Source organism: Netta rufina (genome assembly GCF_964035555.1).
Source record: "Netta rufina genome assembly, chromosome: 13".
Taxonomy (NCBI): Eukaryota; Metazoa; Chordata; class Aves; order Anseriformes; family Anatidae; genus Netta; species Netta rufina.
In genome coordinates, this window is record NC_140136.1 from 2,131,989 (window position 1) to 2,148,077 (window position 16,089).

The window sequence follows — 16,089 nt, forward strand, 5'->3', positions numbered from 1 at the left end:
ACAGTTCCATTCCCATTATTCAGGATTAAGTCATATTTCGTTTAACTCGGAACAGATGATTCACTGATCACTCCTTTCCCCATGTTTCTGATAGAATCTCTGAGGTATCACCACTGACAACGAAAAATACACACCAAAAGCTAAAATTATTTGGTATTTTCCTATACACCTTTGAAGATCAATGTCCCATTCCCAGGTACTACACAGATACACAGATAGAACAGATACTTTTTTTAGGAGACCTGCAGTCTGGGTTCATACCAAAATGCAACCCAGTAGCACACAGGTGGGTGAGACATACACAGAGGGAACTTTGTTGACAAAAACTTTATCTTTGCTAATGAGTTTTGGCATATTTCTGTTTGCAACTCCTTTCCATCTCCATACAAGCCCTTTTACCAATCAATACGGTCTCTTTTGTATATTGAGCTATTATAAAATATATTAACCTTGAAGGAAAACACAATCCCACCACCAAAGCCAACAACAGAAGTCACTGTGCCGTTGGTGAAACAATCTCATTCATTTTTCAGAGCATGGTCTCTGGTTTGGTGTTTCTTACAGCCTTCTGCTCTCTACATGCATACCTCCTTTGCTCACACATCCAGCACAGCAGATATCCTACCCTTGACACACACACTACAGTCTTCCTACTGCTATTCATGCAAAATGCTTTAATATGTGCCTTTCTGTTAATAAATTCTCCCCCAAAATTGCACAACACACCTGGAAATGAAAAGTACCGATTCGTATCTTTTTCAGTGCTAGTTGTTTCCTCTCCTTACCTACTGGCACCATCGACATTTTGCCTCTATCTGAGCCTGATGCATTAAAGCAACTTATACAACCCTCATTCTCTTGACCATTGAAACCGAGGAACTGACAGCTTTGGAGTCGACACCGCAGTACCAGCTCTGCAGCAAAACACAGGTTGTGTTTTATTTCCAGGACTAAGTGAGATGGGCTGGATTTGAAGACAGCACCTCCTTCTGTGTTACTGCTGCGGGACAGGTACCTCATTTCAGTGTCATTACCAGCCACTTGTAACAAACCAGTAAGTAAAAAATCACACTAACATGATAAATAACTTGATTATAACACTTGCTGCTGGTGAACTCTGCAAAGCTTGTAGGGTTTAACACAAATATTTAGCACCATTCCAGAAGTATGGAATGATATGTTTCAAAACAGTTGTAATAATAATAATAAATGAAGCAATATATAAAACAGACTCATTCATAGGTCCTGGTTGGAGCCCAGGGTTTCTATCAAAGAAAAAGAGTATCTGTGCGTGAAGCACAACTACTGCTTTTTGCTTCCAGACCAGTCAGAAACTGATAGCTCTAGATGAGTAATTGATGGAGCCTGTATACAACAATTAATCCCAGCAGACTGGATCAAATAAAATCAATCAAGTTAATAATTTAAAGTACTTATTCCAGAAAGAAGACTTCTGTTCACAGAACACAAAAGAAACGTCTAAAGCATGCTGCTGTGGATGATTTTCCAAATACACTTTTTTCCAAATGTTACTCTCAGTAATACAGAAAGATTTTCAATACACTAAATATATTTCAGATAATTAAAATAGCATCTGAGCTCAGAACTGAAAGCTGTGCTGTTGATGCGGGATTTCGGTCTCTCAAATAAGCCACAAATTGGTCATTTTGTAGTTTTTTAATGTTAGAATCTGCATGAAACGAACATTAACTGTTAAAAATATCCAACTGTAGAACTAAATGGTTTGTTCTAAGTCAGCATACAAATCACAAAGGGATGCTCTCTGATCATCCTTCTTCAATTAGGTATTTGCTCAGCTGCTTGAAAAAATTTTAAGAATTTAAGAACTCTGAAAAAGTGGACTGAAAATATATTGGAACTATGGAAAGGATTAAAACCAAACAACAGACATGCAAAGTCTATCAGCTGGTGAAATCTCACTGTTTAACATTATCTTGCAAAAGCGCTGGAAAGTCCATGTAAGCCACACAGGTTTTTGTCTAAAAGATAAGCTTGCTCTTCATTTGCAAACGAGTCACTGTGGTTTAATTTTAAAAAGGGATGGCTGTTGTGGCCATACCCTTCAAAAAAGTAAACGTTTTAAAAGAGAGAACACAGAACAGGGAAGCTGTTTCACTTTTTCACACATTTCAATTGGTCACAAAAGATGTAATAAGTCATGACCACCATTTGTGAAACACCAAAAAAAATCCCACAGATCATTTAACGTAGGCAGACAATACAGAAATCTGGAGACAGGTCTAAATCATCAAGATTTACTGTTGTACTTAACGCGGTGCAAAGTTTAACTGTGTTTTAATGGCCTGAACTCTATACCTGCCATTTAGCAAGCTGACAACACATACACATGCACGCAAGTATTTTGTTTTTCATCGGGATGAAATGAGATCTCTCCGTGCCGAGCAGATAAGCAATCATCAGGGTCAGCCAGCAGCAAGCAAGTAGTTGCTATCCAGCTAAGGATATATAAAATATATGATGTCAACCCATCACGGGCACTGACAATCCAATTGTACCGTTCATCCCCCAAATTTTTCTTGGGCTGAAATCTGGAACGTGGGACAGTGATTTCTGAAAACACACATGATGCTAGGGGCATCCCTCCTACTTCAAATAACTGAGCAGGGAACTATTACAACATGCAAAGTGATGGGATAAGGACCTATTTGCAGCATAAAGACGGGGCTCATATGACATGATGAGAAAAATCATAAATGAAGAGCATTAAAAAATAAACAAAACAAAAAAGAAATGATTTCTGTAGATTAGCACAGCAAGATAGCTTTGTGATGACTGCTATTCTACAAGCAGAGATTTTTATTACCAAAATCTCTAATAAGAGACAGCTTAGACCTATGCCTTCTATGAAGGTAGAGAAAATTATTTTTCCTTATATTTAAAAGATTATCGCTTCATATCTCATCTCTTCTTATTAAGTTTACAGCAATATTAAAACAAGATTTGGGTGAATAAAGAACATAATATACTCCAAAATAGAGAACATATTCTTTGGAGCATTATAAATGCTCCTGTCTGCTTGAAAGGAATTTTAATGGAACAACCCACCCTCTTAGGAGAAAAATAAAAAAAGATGACAGAAAATATTATCCTTTTCCAAAACCTTCATTAAACAGCCTTGCTTTACAACCACCAGATCACTCTACGGACTCTCGTTCAGGGACGGTATCAAAGTACCTATAAGTGATCCACAAATCATCTTTATTAATTTTTCCACCAACCAGAACACTTACACAAAAAGAAACAAATAATTTGGAAAAAAAAAAAAAAGTAATATTTTTCAGTATTAAAATAAGCCAGTTTTAACACATCCCTGCACACTTTACTACTTTTGATCAGTAAGCCAAAGAAAAGCAACTAAGTTTGTGATGTGAGAAAGGTAGGAGTGCAAGACTCGATAGGTCATTAAGATATTGTATTGGGAGCTGGGACTTCTGAACAGAAGACGAAAATAGTTGTGTGACATAATGTCTAAATCTCGAGAAGCGCTAGGGAAAAGCTCTATGTTTAAAACACAGACATTATATTCTGCTCTTAGAGCCAACTATCTGCTGGAATTTACTATTTGCTCCCAAAACAAATCTTTACCTGCGTCACTGAAATGAAGCATGAAAGCAGGGTCAAATTTGAATCTTCTATTATTAATGGAAAGCTATTTCCTTCATGTTGCACTTTGCCAAAAGCTGAACTGACTAAAAAAAATGCCATAAATACATTAGAGATTTTGCTGCTCAAGATTTTGTTTACTTTGCCTTGAACAGAGGATTTTTTTTTTTTTTTCAGCATATGAAGGTAGGCTGGGTCCCAAATTAGAAAAGACCAAAAAAAGCAAGGCAAAGCACTGTGCGGCTGCTGAAGTGTAGTAATTACTGATCATCAAAACATGGGAAAACGTCTTAAATAAGCTGACTTGAAAGGTTCCTTACCTGAGCCGCATCCTTCTGCTGCTTTGGCTTTGCACGGCCAGCCTCCTACTTTCTGATTAGGGAGACTCACTTTGTAATAAGACTTTTTGTTGCAGCTTGCCTAAATTACACTTGTAGATTAAAGCAGAAGGAAATGGTTAGATTTGAAATGAGAAATAGCAATTTGAAATGTTTACATTCGTCCTACATACGCAGTTGAATTAGTTCAGAGCAGCCCAGCGCTGCATCATGCGGAAGAAATTTCTCAGTCTGCTGGACTAGGCCCACACTCCTTAAATCTGACAGGACAATCTCGAGGCAAGATTTGAAGTTTACATTTAGACTTTATCTTGTTCGTAATTCAACTGCTAAAACAAGAAGGGCTTTCGAAATCTCAGGCAAGTATTGTGGTACCCAGGGAGCATTAGTGGACTTCAGAGGAGACCCCGAGCAGAGGGCAGGCCTGCCCAAGTTTTCCTGAGCCCACATCTTAAAAGAGATGCTGAGCAGCAGAATGACAACAATTAATGACCTTTAACAGACTGCAGCACATGAATAGCTGCACACCAAACCCGAAGTGCACTGTAACAGCAGCTTAATACGTGGTTTATCTCCAAAGTAGCAGTTCCTTTCTTCCATTCCCGATAAACTTGGTTAAGCCTGTTTCTTTCTTCCATGTTTCCTTCCTTTTCAACATGTAAAATCTACTTGGATATGTACTGGCACAACAAAGCACTATTTCCACTATTACATTTAGAGGAAAATGTCACCACACATAGATCAGTTCGTTCATGCACTAAGGGGACTGACTGCAATAGCTACTGCTTGTGTCATCCCACACGTGTGCAGTGAGCTTATCTTTTATGATTACTTCATCACCACATAATAACTGCTTTAAAGTCGAGGGAAGAAAATGCAAATATATGTTAATTTTCAAAAAAATCATCTGATCAATCCCAACCCAATGTGAATTTAAAAAAAAAAGTTAAGCCAGCATTCAGGATCAGCAACCACCCAATGAAAAATTATTTTCCTTAGCTGGGGATATCATAACGGTAAATAAATTCATGTAAGTTGTTGTTATTAATAGTATTAATTTAGCTGGGTAATGGTGCCACTCCTCCCAAGCAAAACTCCAATGAAACAAAACCAAAACCAAACAGAGCGGTTGTATATTTTCTGCACGTCATCACAGAGATTCATCTTGTCTTGTCTGCTCTCCCACTGGCTTAATGTAAATTTGAATAATAAATGGAAAACAGGCAAAGACTCTAGAAGTCCTTGCTAAGCACTCTGAAAGCACTCTGAAAAGGAGGGAATATTTATCCATCATGATGAATGAAATCGGGTTCAATTTCACGAATACCAAACTGCTCCAGGGACTGCCAATGTATAGCCGTTACATCTTGGAACAGAAAAATGTAGTAATGAACATGTCTTAGAGTGGAAAATGGAACACCTGACTGCCATCAGGGCTTCAAAGATGACTACATTTGAGAATGGGCCATGCTGCTGGAAAAACAGTTTTCCTCTTGACCCAGTTCAGGATAGTGTTCCTGGGGATGCATCAGGCCAGCACGAACATCGCCGGCTTTCTCTGTAAAATAAAGCAGTACCTTCTGGCACAAAAAAGCACAGACAAAACCAAATACAGCCAGTTTACTAATGAAACTTGTGACCCAATAAAGTCAGCAGGGATGTGATACTGCTGACTCTCTGGTATAAAAGATATTTTTTTACTGCCTTCCCAGCAGAACGCATAATTAATCAGTAAGAAGTTGGGGACAGAACAACGGGAAGAAAAAGAACTTAAATCTCAACAAGGTGAAGGAGACAACAAAATTATATCAGCGACTAGTTACCCTTTTTGTACACTGCTTAAAATTTGCCAGGGTTGCCCTCCTACCCCCTTTTAAAAAAATATTTGTATAGGAAAGGAGTTACAAAGCAACTTTTAGCAGTAAAAGTCATGAGAATTGCTATATGTGGGCAGGTTAATGCACTGACACTCCTACTGAAATGAAAAAAAGAAAAAAGATTTCTGCCTTTTCTTTACTTTGAATCTATGAATAATAAATAAAAAAAAATAGCAATCACTTTTTTGTAACAGAACATTAAGGATCTTTACAGAGAAAAATAAAATACTTTACATGTTTTGACATTTAAAACCATAAGAATAAAAACTGAAGCAACTTTCCAGTCATTGTGGCTTTCAATATCTGCTACAGCTTTCTGCAATGTCTGCAGAACTTAGCCATTCAATAACTCATTTCTGAAATTCCACATAATTATCCAGGAGAGAAATACAATTATACGCAACAAGTAAGTACACGTGCTCATCGTGTTTGAAAAAGTACACTCACTTCCAGGCTCTCCAAGGCAGCTGAAAGGCAGAAGGATCGCTTAACTCAGTGACACAGACGTGGACAGAAACGGTCCCCTCCTCACTGGATTAGAGTTTAAATCTTACCAAAACAGAATCCCTGGATTTACAACACAAGTGGTTTTCAAAAATGGTACCTCATCTATAGAGCAAGGCCTCATTGACTTTCAGTGAGCTTCTAAATCACTCAGCATTTTCTCTGAAAGTGGATAAATTATGTTATGTAGTAAAACATATTTGGCGTTTTCAGTGAAAGATCAGAATTATTTTTGCATTCTGCAACTACAGAGAATGTATTTTTCCATTAACGTATCGTAAGTAGCAGATCCCTTTCTGCAATTTGGCTCATAGTTTCTTATATTTTCTTGATTGCCATTATGGAACTGCATTTTCCCCAGTATCATCTCCTATTATTGAGTAAAGAAATTCATTGTTCTGTTGTCAAATATAACAATGTGCAGTAAGCTACTTGTAACAGAGCCACGATGACAAGGACCATGGAAGATCAGCTGCTATGCCAATGGACAGCATCATACCCTGGTTTACAATTACAAAAGAGGTGCAAACCTTCTACAAATGCATGTTAAATTCTATAAATTCAGTACCTAAAATCCTCAAAGTTTTTTTTTTTTTTTAATTTTTTTTTTTTTTAATCCATACAGATCTGTAAATCTTAATATACTTAACTGTTTTAAGATTATTTTTCTTGATTTTCATTTCCTAAAATACCTGTTTAACTAAAGTACTACCTTCTCTAGAAGACTAAGTTTTCAGAACTTAGAAGTCTGGAAGTCTGGCATGTATTTTGGTTTATCTGCTAGCAAGAAAAGAATTTAAAGTGGAGAACAGCTCTTCTGTAGGCTGCCAAAGGAGTGTATGTGCAACAAAGGACAATCCTCATGAAGAAAAAAAAAAAAAAAAAAAAAAGGAAACATTGCAATTAAAACGCTCGTGCTAAAGTTTAAGTAATCTTACTTTATCCACAAGTACATAGTGCTTCTACATCAAATTTGCATAAAGCACGTTTTGTTCATTTTGTTTCAAAATCATTCTGTTCATTTTTGCTCCTAAAAATACAGCCGACCTGCAAGACTTCAGTACAACCTATTACCAAAGAGTCACTTAGAAATAACCAGTTACTTTTTCAAAACCATACAGGCAGTGTCTGAGTTCCAGCTGCACTATATTGGGTCTTTAATTTTGTTGTTTTTCTTCTAACAATCCTGTTTGTTTCTCTGTGCATATTATTCAAAGCAGATGTGCTGAAACAGGACAAAGCTTTTTCAATCTACTACTACAGCTGGTGCAGAACGTAAGGTCTTCTTCCTCTCCCTCCTTCGCACACAAGCACACACGCGTGCACACACAGACCCTATGTCAGCAATGCATGCAGAAAGACTCACGCTGTGAATGTGTCTCTGTCCCCATGGTACGACAGTTTACAAGGTTGATGTCGGAGCAGCACATTCCCTGCACTTCAAATTTCCTCCTCATTTCTTAGTTTTTGCTGAGAAGGTAGCTGACAATCATCTTAATACTACTGCCCTCTACTGCTTAAAAATTAGGGCCAGGAAAAAACACTCCTACATTATAATCATTCTTGACCAAAGAATCCCAATAACAATTCTTAGTATTTTTAAATCCAGAACTTTTTAATTAGATCCATTATATGAGAATTGAGAACTGTGAAATACGGTTCTTTTCTCTCTTTCAGATAATTTGGTATTATTGAAGTTGGTAATATTGATAGAAAGTGCAGTATCTATTTCCAAAGGCAATCAGAATGCATATTCAGAAAATACTTTAGACGGTTTCTCTCCCAATGAAATAACATCTGCAAAACGCATAGAAGTGAGCAGAAGCCGAGTTAATATTTCAACACATTTTTGTTTGTATAACTGAAAATCACGCCCAAGTTACGGACTAAATTGGACGTTAAAAAACCATGGTGCCCTCGCTAAAAGCCAAGCGTGAGCATCTCAGTAATTATCAGGGAGGTCAAAAGAGGCTTAACGTAAGCTCCTAAGTTATTTCTTCTACAAACAAGCCTATTCTCATTTAGTTTGATCTGATCGCAAGTAACAGTCCCTGGATTTTACGTGGAATTATTAGAATGAGCAGGGTTTCTTCTGAACATTTGGAACCATTTCTCTCCCTTTTCCATCACTCGAAGATTTAACAGCTTGCCCTTCGCTTCAGACTACAGCAGAGTACAGAAGTAGGACAGATGTTTCAAACATAGGTGGTGAGGTCATATCTCCTCCTGCGCTGTATTACAGGGTGTGCTGCGTGTATTGAAACCAGATCTGAACAAGACATCAGATTCATTCTCCTCCTGAGGACATTAAAGACAAGCCTTCGCTGATCTGTTTCTCATACCCGTGTATATCCTAACTTTTAAGGCCCAACAGCAGCTAGCTGCTACTCTGCAGCACTGGAGTCTGCTGTATTTTCTCCATCACAATGCAATTTTGCAAGAATCTCATTTCTGATCGTGGATTCATGAACTCTCTTAACAATCATCACGCATATATTGAGGATGCTTTTCTAAAGCTTACTTGGTGAGCCACCTCCACAGCCCTGCACCTGAACTCTCCCAGATCTCAAAGCTGCCCCAAAGCCCACAGCAGCAAGGTCAGAGACAAAGTTCAGTAGGAGATAACATCCAAATGCCTCATGGAGCAGCAGAGAAATGTGTTAGTGTTATTAAGGTGACCCCCTCGCTCTCTAGGTATACGTAACTCAACTGTTGTGGATCCATCTCAGTGCACCACTGATTACAAATTTATCTAGAAGAGACTGTGTCTACAACTATTTAAGATGTCAAGTTTCTTTCTGAAAACGGTAATGAATCAAGAAGCAATTCTACGTGTTTATTTCATACACACAGGAGGAAGAATGAGAGTACAAAAGCAATTTACATTTGCTAGCTTTTTGCTGCTAAACCCTAGGTACTGTTTGTTCTGGATTCTCCTCATTATTCTAACTTACCTACAGATACTGATACTTGAGATTAAGTGAACTAATGCTGCTACTCTTATTAATTATTTGTTCATTGAGCAGAACAAATTATCAGCTCTCCAGTAATATATATGATCTTATTTTAGATTTTAAAGTGCATTAAATTTTTAATTTAAAAACTAAGGCTGTTAGTTGAAGATCATTTGCCTGGTGTCATTTTAATTAATTTCTACAATGGAGAAACACTGGCTGTGCAGATGTAAAAAAAAAAATGAGTGTCTAAAACATGATATCAAGGACTGTCAAACTGCTGAAGTCGGCCTCTTCTACCCCTCCACACCCCAATAGATTTCCAAACCGTGTGGCACCACGTCAGCACAGCTTCTGCAGGATGCACACTCAGCACCTCCTGGGATGCAGAACATGGAAGTTCACAAAGGAAGAAAATGATGAAGTTCAGGAAAAAGGAGGCCAGGTGATCAGAGGAAAGAGAGAGACACATCAGAAAACTTCTCCTAATTCACAAGTATAAAATGCCAAGCCCACAGAAATCCCCACTGGTCAAAGGCTTCAAGTGTTAGTTAATACGAAGTCTAATTATTTTTGCAGTTTGGTATTTTTATTAAACGTGCATTGAAATATGAAGCTTTCAGCTAATAGAACACATGTGTAGGTAGAGAGTTTTTCTTTTTGGCATGATTTCATTAGTTCCATGAACAATGATGCCAGAAAAACAAGATCTAAATTCAGTGCAACTACCAGGACGGACGATTCAGAGTGGGGTTGGGGGGGAGAAAAAGAAATCAACAACTGCAACACTCTGCAGAGAAGCTACCATTTACTGCCAGCATCACAAGGCGTAAAACATATCTATCACCTTGGAGGGTTTACTGATAACATTTCACAGCCAATTTATGCCATTTTTTACCTCTGTTCTTATGAAGTTAACAGCTCCATGCTTTGCAGCCCCGGCTTCTTGTAAACCTTTAAGTTGTGGTTCAGAGCAAAAACCTGCATCAAGAGGCAGACCTAAACCTCGTCTGAACAGGCAGAATATTTGAAGGCTGGGAAGTGTACGATAATATATGGGAAACAGAAGAATAAGATGAATTTTCAAAGGGAACATTATGAAGCCAAGCTGAGACCTAGTACTATTAATAAGTACATATTGGTCAGCTAAGAATATTTGATAGCTGACTAAGGTCTCAAATGTGACACATTACTCACTTTCCCTATTATCAATATTTTTTGGTGTCCCCTGGCAGAGTGCACTGGATTTCCTAACGAGGAAAAAAAAGACCGTCTCCTGAAAAGTAATGGACAGGTGGGAAAACCACAGAAGTCCTTTTGATCACAGGTCATGTACAGATGACTGCAAGCTACTGGATTGTTTGACTTCCATTACCACCAAACCGTATCATATGACAGGTTTTTGTGCTCTTATCCCACTGTGAGTGCCAAGGAAAATGTATTAGTTTCAACTTCCATTCTTAAACCACAAACAGAATTTAGTTTAACTCATTTTCCTTTGCACTTTTTTTATGAGCTAATAGCTCAAAAAAAGGTCGCTCGGCACAGATCAGCTGATCAGCAGAAGCCAGTCGAGCCACAGAGCTCCCCTCTACCCCCTGGCATAAAGCGCACGCAGCTGCTGCAAGGAATCATGTGAGTGCTACTCATCCACTTCACTGCAAAACAGCCCCACAGGGCTCCAACTGCTGCTGAAGGTTTCAATGTCAAGCAAAGAAAGGAGATAAAATCCCCTAAATAGTTGCTTGCTCCTATTTTTTTTTGGTCCACTGGAAAAGCGTTAAGCAGCAAGTGCTTTTGGAGGTGCTTAAAGGTTGCTGTGGATTAGTGCAGATGCCAGCTGAAGCGTGACAACGCCAGGCTGCCAAGTCCCACGGGACAGCAGGTACTCTTCTGCACTAAAATGCGGCTGAGAGCATGATGAAAAAAATAAAAGGTTCCTTAGAAAAGCTGGATTCGAACTTCACTTCCTACATCTACAGCCACAACCACTTAGTACCAAATTATCTCTATCGTATACACGGTATGTAATAGCACTGATGCCTTCATACAGATAACCTACTGACGTTGATTTCAACAGAAATCAATTAAATCCTGCTCTTCTTCCCTATCTTGTGTATACTGTCACACACTTCAATGAACAATGCACCCATATAGATATACCCACATGTGCACACACATTTACAACCAAGCCCTTTGAGAACACCGTTTTTCCAGTGCAGCTTTATTTTCCAGGTACTAATGCAACTTGGTCAGATGATCACCAAAACCCACAATTTATGCGCATTTGGGTTTTGTAAGCTTTTTTAACTTCATAAGTATTTTAGCATGAGACACAGCCGAATGTTATTGTTGTATGAGAGGACTCACAGGTCCCTGCCTAGCAAGGGGGATTTCCAGGAAAACATTTATCATCCAAGCATTTCTCTCAAAAACAGCCTGGATTTGCAACAATTTTCTAGACTACATTATTTGTTTTTATGTGAGAGATGCAATTTGTGGCATACTTGTTATGAATATGTATTATTTAATACACCAAATTCAAATTAATCCATACATGTCATTGTCAGAGATATATACCATCACCCAATATTAATTTTCTAAGACAACATAATTTAGATAGCAGTATTTTACTCAGAAGGAAAAGTGAAGATTAAGTTCTAAAGCAAAGGTTCTGACATGTCTCCAAAAAATCACCTTTCTTAGTCTCACTTCTGCAAATGTATTCTTGATTAAATTCTCAATAACAAGCATTTGAAGTGCAGGGGTTTTTTAATCTTGATTTTTTTAAATACAGATTAGATTGCTTCCCCATATAAAACACTGTATGCGGTCAAAAGTTCAGAGTACCAATAACTTTTCAAGGCCTTAGAGTTCAAGAACCTTTGTGGTCTAAGCCTTTTCAATTCAGTGCAGTACTCAAGTTCTAGCCATATGTCTCACAGCTTATTATTATTCAACACGAACAAGAAGAAACATAACAAAATTTTTCAAGTGGCCTGGCTAGAAAGCTTCCTACCAGAATATTCTTGTGCTGTGGGTATTGTAATAATTCAGCATTTAGTAAAGCATGTCTGAGATCAGATGTTAACAATTTTGCCAACACCTGACATGGAAATTCTGCTAATTTAAACATTTACTGACTCATCACTCAAAGCAAAAACTTTTTTCTTACCTCATGTATACATAAGCACCTAATAAAGCCATGTTATCAAAAAGAACAAAAGCAGATGTGAAAGATCAGTTTCTCCCAAGACAGCCATATAATGAAAAAATAGCTGCTTAAAACTCAGCAATAAATGTTCTTAGGTTTGCACAGACTGCAGTCCACATCTGGCCACAGTGACAGTTGATAACACGGAAAAGAACATACTGTACGTAATATAATCAATCCCGTTAGTAAACATACGAGTGAAGAGGCCAAAGAAAGTATAAAACACAGGGATAAATTATATTGCAGGAGGAATGATATAAGTTTGGTCAAATACTTTTAGTCCACAGACAAAATACTAAGTTTGTTGTCTCATTTTGCAAGTTTTTATTTAAACAAAGGCCAGAACAGATTTTGTTCTCTAAAACAGACACCAGTAATGCCAAATCATTCCAATTGCAACAATTATAAAGTAAAATGCTGCTTAAAACTCAGCTCTGTTCCTACCTGCCCGTCTTGACCAACATGAACTTGATGTATCTGTAGGTTTCCCTGTAAAACAAGAGCATTGACAATAAATACAAGTTGGGAATTCAGAAAGTTCTCTATCCTGAAAAAGGCCTGTTTCTCATCTCATTATTAAACAACTTCAATATTAAGGAAACCTATTAATTTAGGAAATTCTTCTGAGGGCTATTTTGGCAATTCAGCTACACTTCAATGCTTGGCACTTTAACCACAGAGGATAAACAGACTTTTAAAAAAGCGAGGAGGTTTTTCAGCACCCGCATGTTTTCATTTTTGAAAGATAGTGTGTAATGTACAGCACTTTCATGCAAAGTCTGATTGTATGGCCTTTGAGGTAAGATTTTCATTTTTACTTATTTATATAAAACTGAAAATGTAAGTCAAAGCCTTACTAAACTAGAATTAGCAGTGTAGTATTTATTTGTATGGAGTGCTAGTCACTGCCTATGCTAACATGTTTTTGATATCGAGTTTTGATAAAATAAAGGCAAATATAGTTCTACTACAGGCATTACATCTACTACAAAAAACTCTGAATCATGTACTTTAAAGGAAACTGTAGCTACAAAATCTAAAAATGAAAGCAGTGTCATTACAAACTGAGTTTTTATTCGTATGCTCAGAGATGCCTTTTTAAAAGCACACAGATTAAGAAAAAACAGTTACTCTAACACCAAGACTTGCAGTGAAATACAACATTCCAGGAAAGAATTTTAGTTCTTTGATTTGCATATTTTCTACATTTTCTTTTACTGGCAACACATTGTCCTTTTTGAAGCTGTGTACATTGCAATAAATTCAAAACCAGATGTCTTCATCTGTCACAGACAAATGTAGTGCTTAAAATTCTTACATACAAGAAACTCCCAACCAATGGACGCTGGTGTTTAAACCTCAGGATCATTTACAACTAGTAGCTGATGAATCCGATATTTTTTTTCCAGGGGCTTTTTAAACTGCTTCAACTTCATTATAGCACACTATGCATTCCCAAAACAGTCTGATCCTTCCTTTCTTCTGTAGGTCTGACAAGCTCTGTCAAGACTACTGCCTTTAGCTGTAATATTTATATAATATTTATTATATTTACTCTGCAGTACCTCCCCCTGTGTCATCAGTATTCCTCCTCACCATAAGTGGTTTTATGAGATGTTATTTAGGGTACTTTGGAAATGGATTAAACTAACCCACAAGCAGATATGCTTAATGTTGAGTTAAAAAAACTCTACAGGGAAATCATACAGAGTAAATATTGTGGTCTGTATTTATGCTTAACTTTATTTTGCTATTCCTTTTTCATATAAACAAACTCTAAGAGCAAAAGACATCTGACAGCAGCCTTTGCCATTAGGAGTCTCTTTACATTCCTAAATAACCAACAAGACCCTCAACTCAGGTAAATTAAGATGGCTTCAGTTGTTCTGCCTGAGTGGGAAAAAAAAAAGTTGAAATTGGGGGGTTCAGTATTGGATTTATCCATTTCTATTCTCCTGTACTATTTTTACGGAAAAAAAAAATATGAAGTGCAAATACTGCACTGCCAGAATACTTGATCCATAATGAAAGTAAATTCACTTCAATACAGAATTTATCTTAATACATGTAGTTATCTTAATAGATGTAGCAAACAGATTTATCTTAAAAGATGTAGTTTGACTGTAACACACTTATAGTTTTTCTGTAACACTCTGGAAGCACTAAAGGAAAAAAGGTCAAGGGAAAAAAAAAAAAAAAAAAAGACAAATAGCATATTGCATTTACTGCTGGTGCACACATTTTATCCTGGCTCCAGCTCACTTCTACCCTTGCAGTCCATGTAGCATGCTGCAAGAGTTCCCAGAGGTGCAGTTTTAGAACTGGGACCCTACGTCCAGGCCACTGCCTGCTCCATAGGTACCCACGTTTTTGGCTCACCTCACTGTCCTGCGTGATCTGGACTTGCTCGCCTTGAGGAACTTGGGCTATGTGGAGATGTCCCTGCGGGATCCACAACAAAAAAAAGACACCAGGAAGCATCAGAAGAAAACCAAAACTAGAGGAAGAAACTAATAACTTGGATTCAATACAGCTTAACATATTCTCAGTTGTAGATGTAAGCAAAATACTTACTAAATGAAAAACATTAAAAATTGCTTTCAAAAAGTGTAACCACATTTCACCATATTTTCATGCAAAGTATAACTGAAATGAGTTTTGAAGAGAAAATCGTTCATTTTCATGTAGGAGGAAAAGGAAATAGACACAATAAATAACATTTATGTAATTAAATAATATTTCTCTACAAAAGAAGCATCTCCAATTTTTGACTGATACACAAAATATAGGACTAACTTGCTTTGGTAGATTAGCTCTCCTAAACCTGTGTGTTCAAAACAAGAAACCCATTTAAAGAACTTAGAAACTCAGTTCTCAAAACAGATGTGACAAAACTACTCACAAATAGTTACTCTTAGAAGGTATCTGTAAGAATCTATAACTCTTTATAAATTCACAAAGTTATGGTGAGGTACAGTTCCATGCTAACAACCATCTCCCAGGCTGTTATAAATTGGCACAAAGTTATTAATTTGAATGCAGTTCCACTGGCTTATATTAGCTGAGAATCTGCCCTAACGGTTTTAATAAGGTTAATGCTTTGTGTTGCTGGCCATACCCGCCACTTCAGAATGGTATCATGCCTATCATTTGATCAAAACGTGGATAAGAAAGTGGAAGGAATTCCTCATGCACCCTGACCAGCCTTGAGAAGTCATTGCTACTATGATGTACCTGAAGGGAGATTGGATTCTAAATAACCTCCTTCAGGGTTTATAAGGCTTTGTGTTCATTTTAATATGCTTGCATGAGACAGAGATTAAAGATAATCATTTGGAATTCTGTCAAAAGCTCTTCTTATTTTATAACGCAAGAACAATTGCATGTGATTTTCAAAGAAACACAGATCCCTCTATTTCAAACAGTTTCATTTCCTTTGGAAGGAAACTGTCTATTTATAGGGAGAAAAAACATACTGAAAGTATCACTCTGACAATAGAGACTGTATATAAAATTAGAGCACAGCCCAGTCCATGTTGAGATTAGAATCACTTTCC

At 37.3% G+C, this 16,089-nt stretch overlaps 1 protein-coding gene across 5 annotated transcripts in view; it reads right to left on the reverse strand.

Annotated features, from left to right (window-relative positions):
* BANP (BTG3 associated nuclear protein) overlaps positions 1-16,089 on the reverse strand; it is a 146,135-nt gene that overhangs the window by 55,713 nt on the left and 74,333 nt on the right. For 4 of the 5 annotated variants that reach the window (XR_014618824.1, XR_014618825.1, XM_084294625.1 and 1 more), the window contains exons 10-11: positions 14,912-14,983; positions 12,977-13,021 (exon numbers count right to left, since the gene is read on the reverse strand). Coding sequence is in view for 3 of the 5 variants with exons in the window: in XM_084294625.1 (XP_084150751.1) it covers positions 12,977-13,021; positions 14,912-14,983 (117 nt within the window). In the remaining 2 variants the exon portion in view is untranslated. The remainder of the gene's footprint in view (positions 1-12,976; positions 13,022-14,911; positions 14,984-16,089) is intronic. The other variant, XM_084294627.1, reaches the window with a different exon arrangement.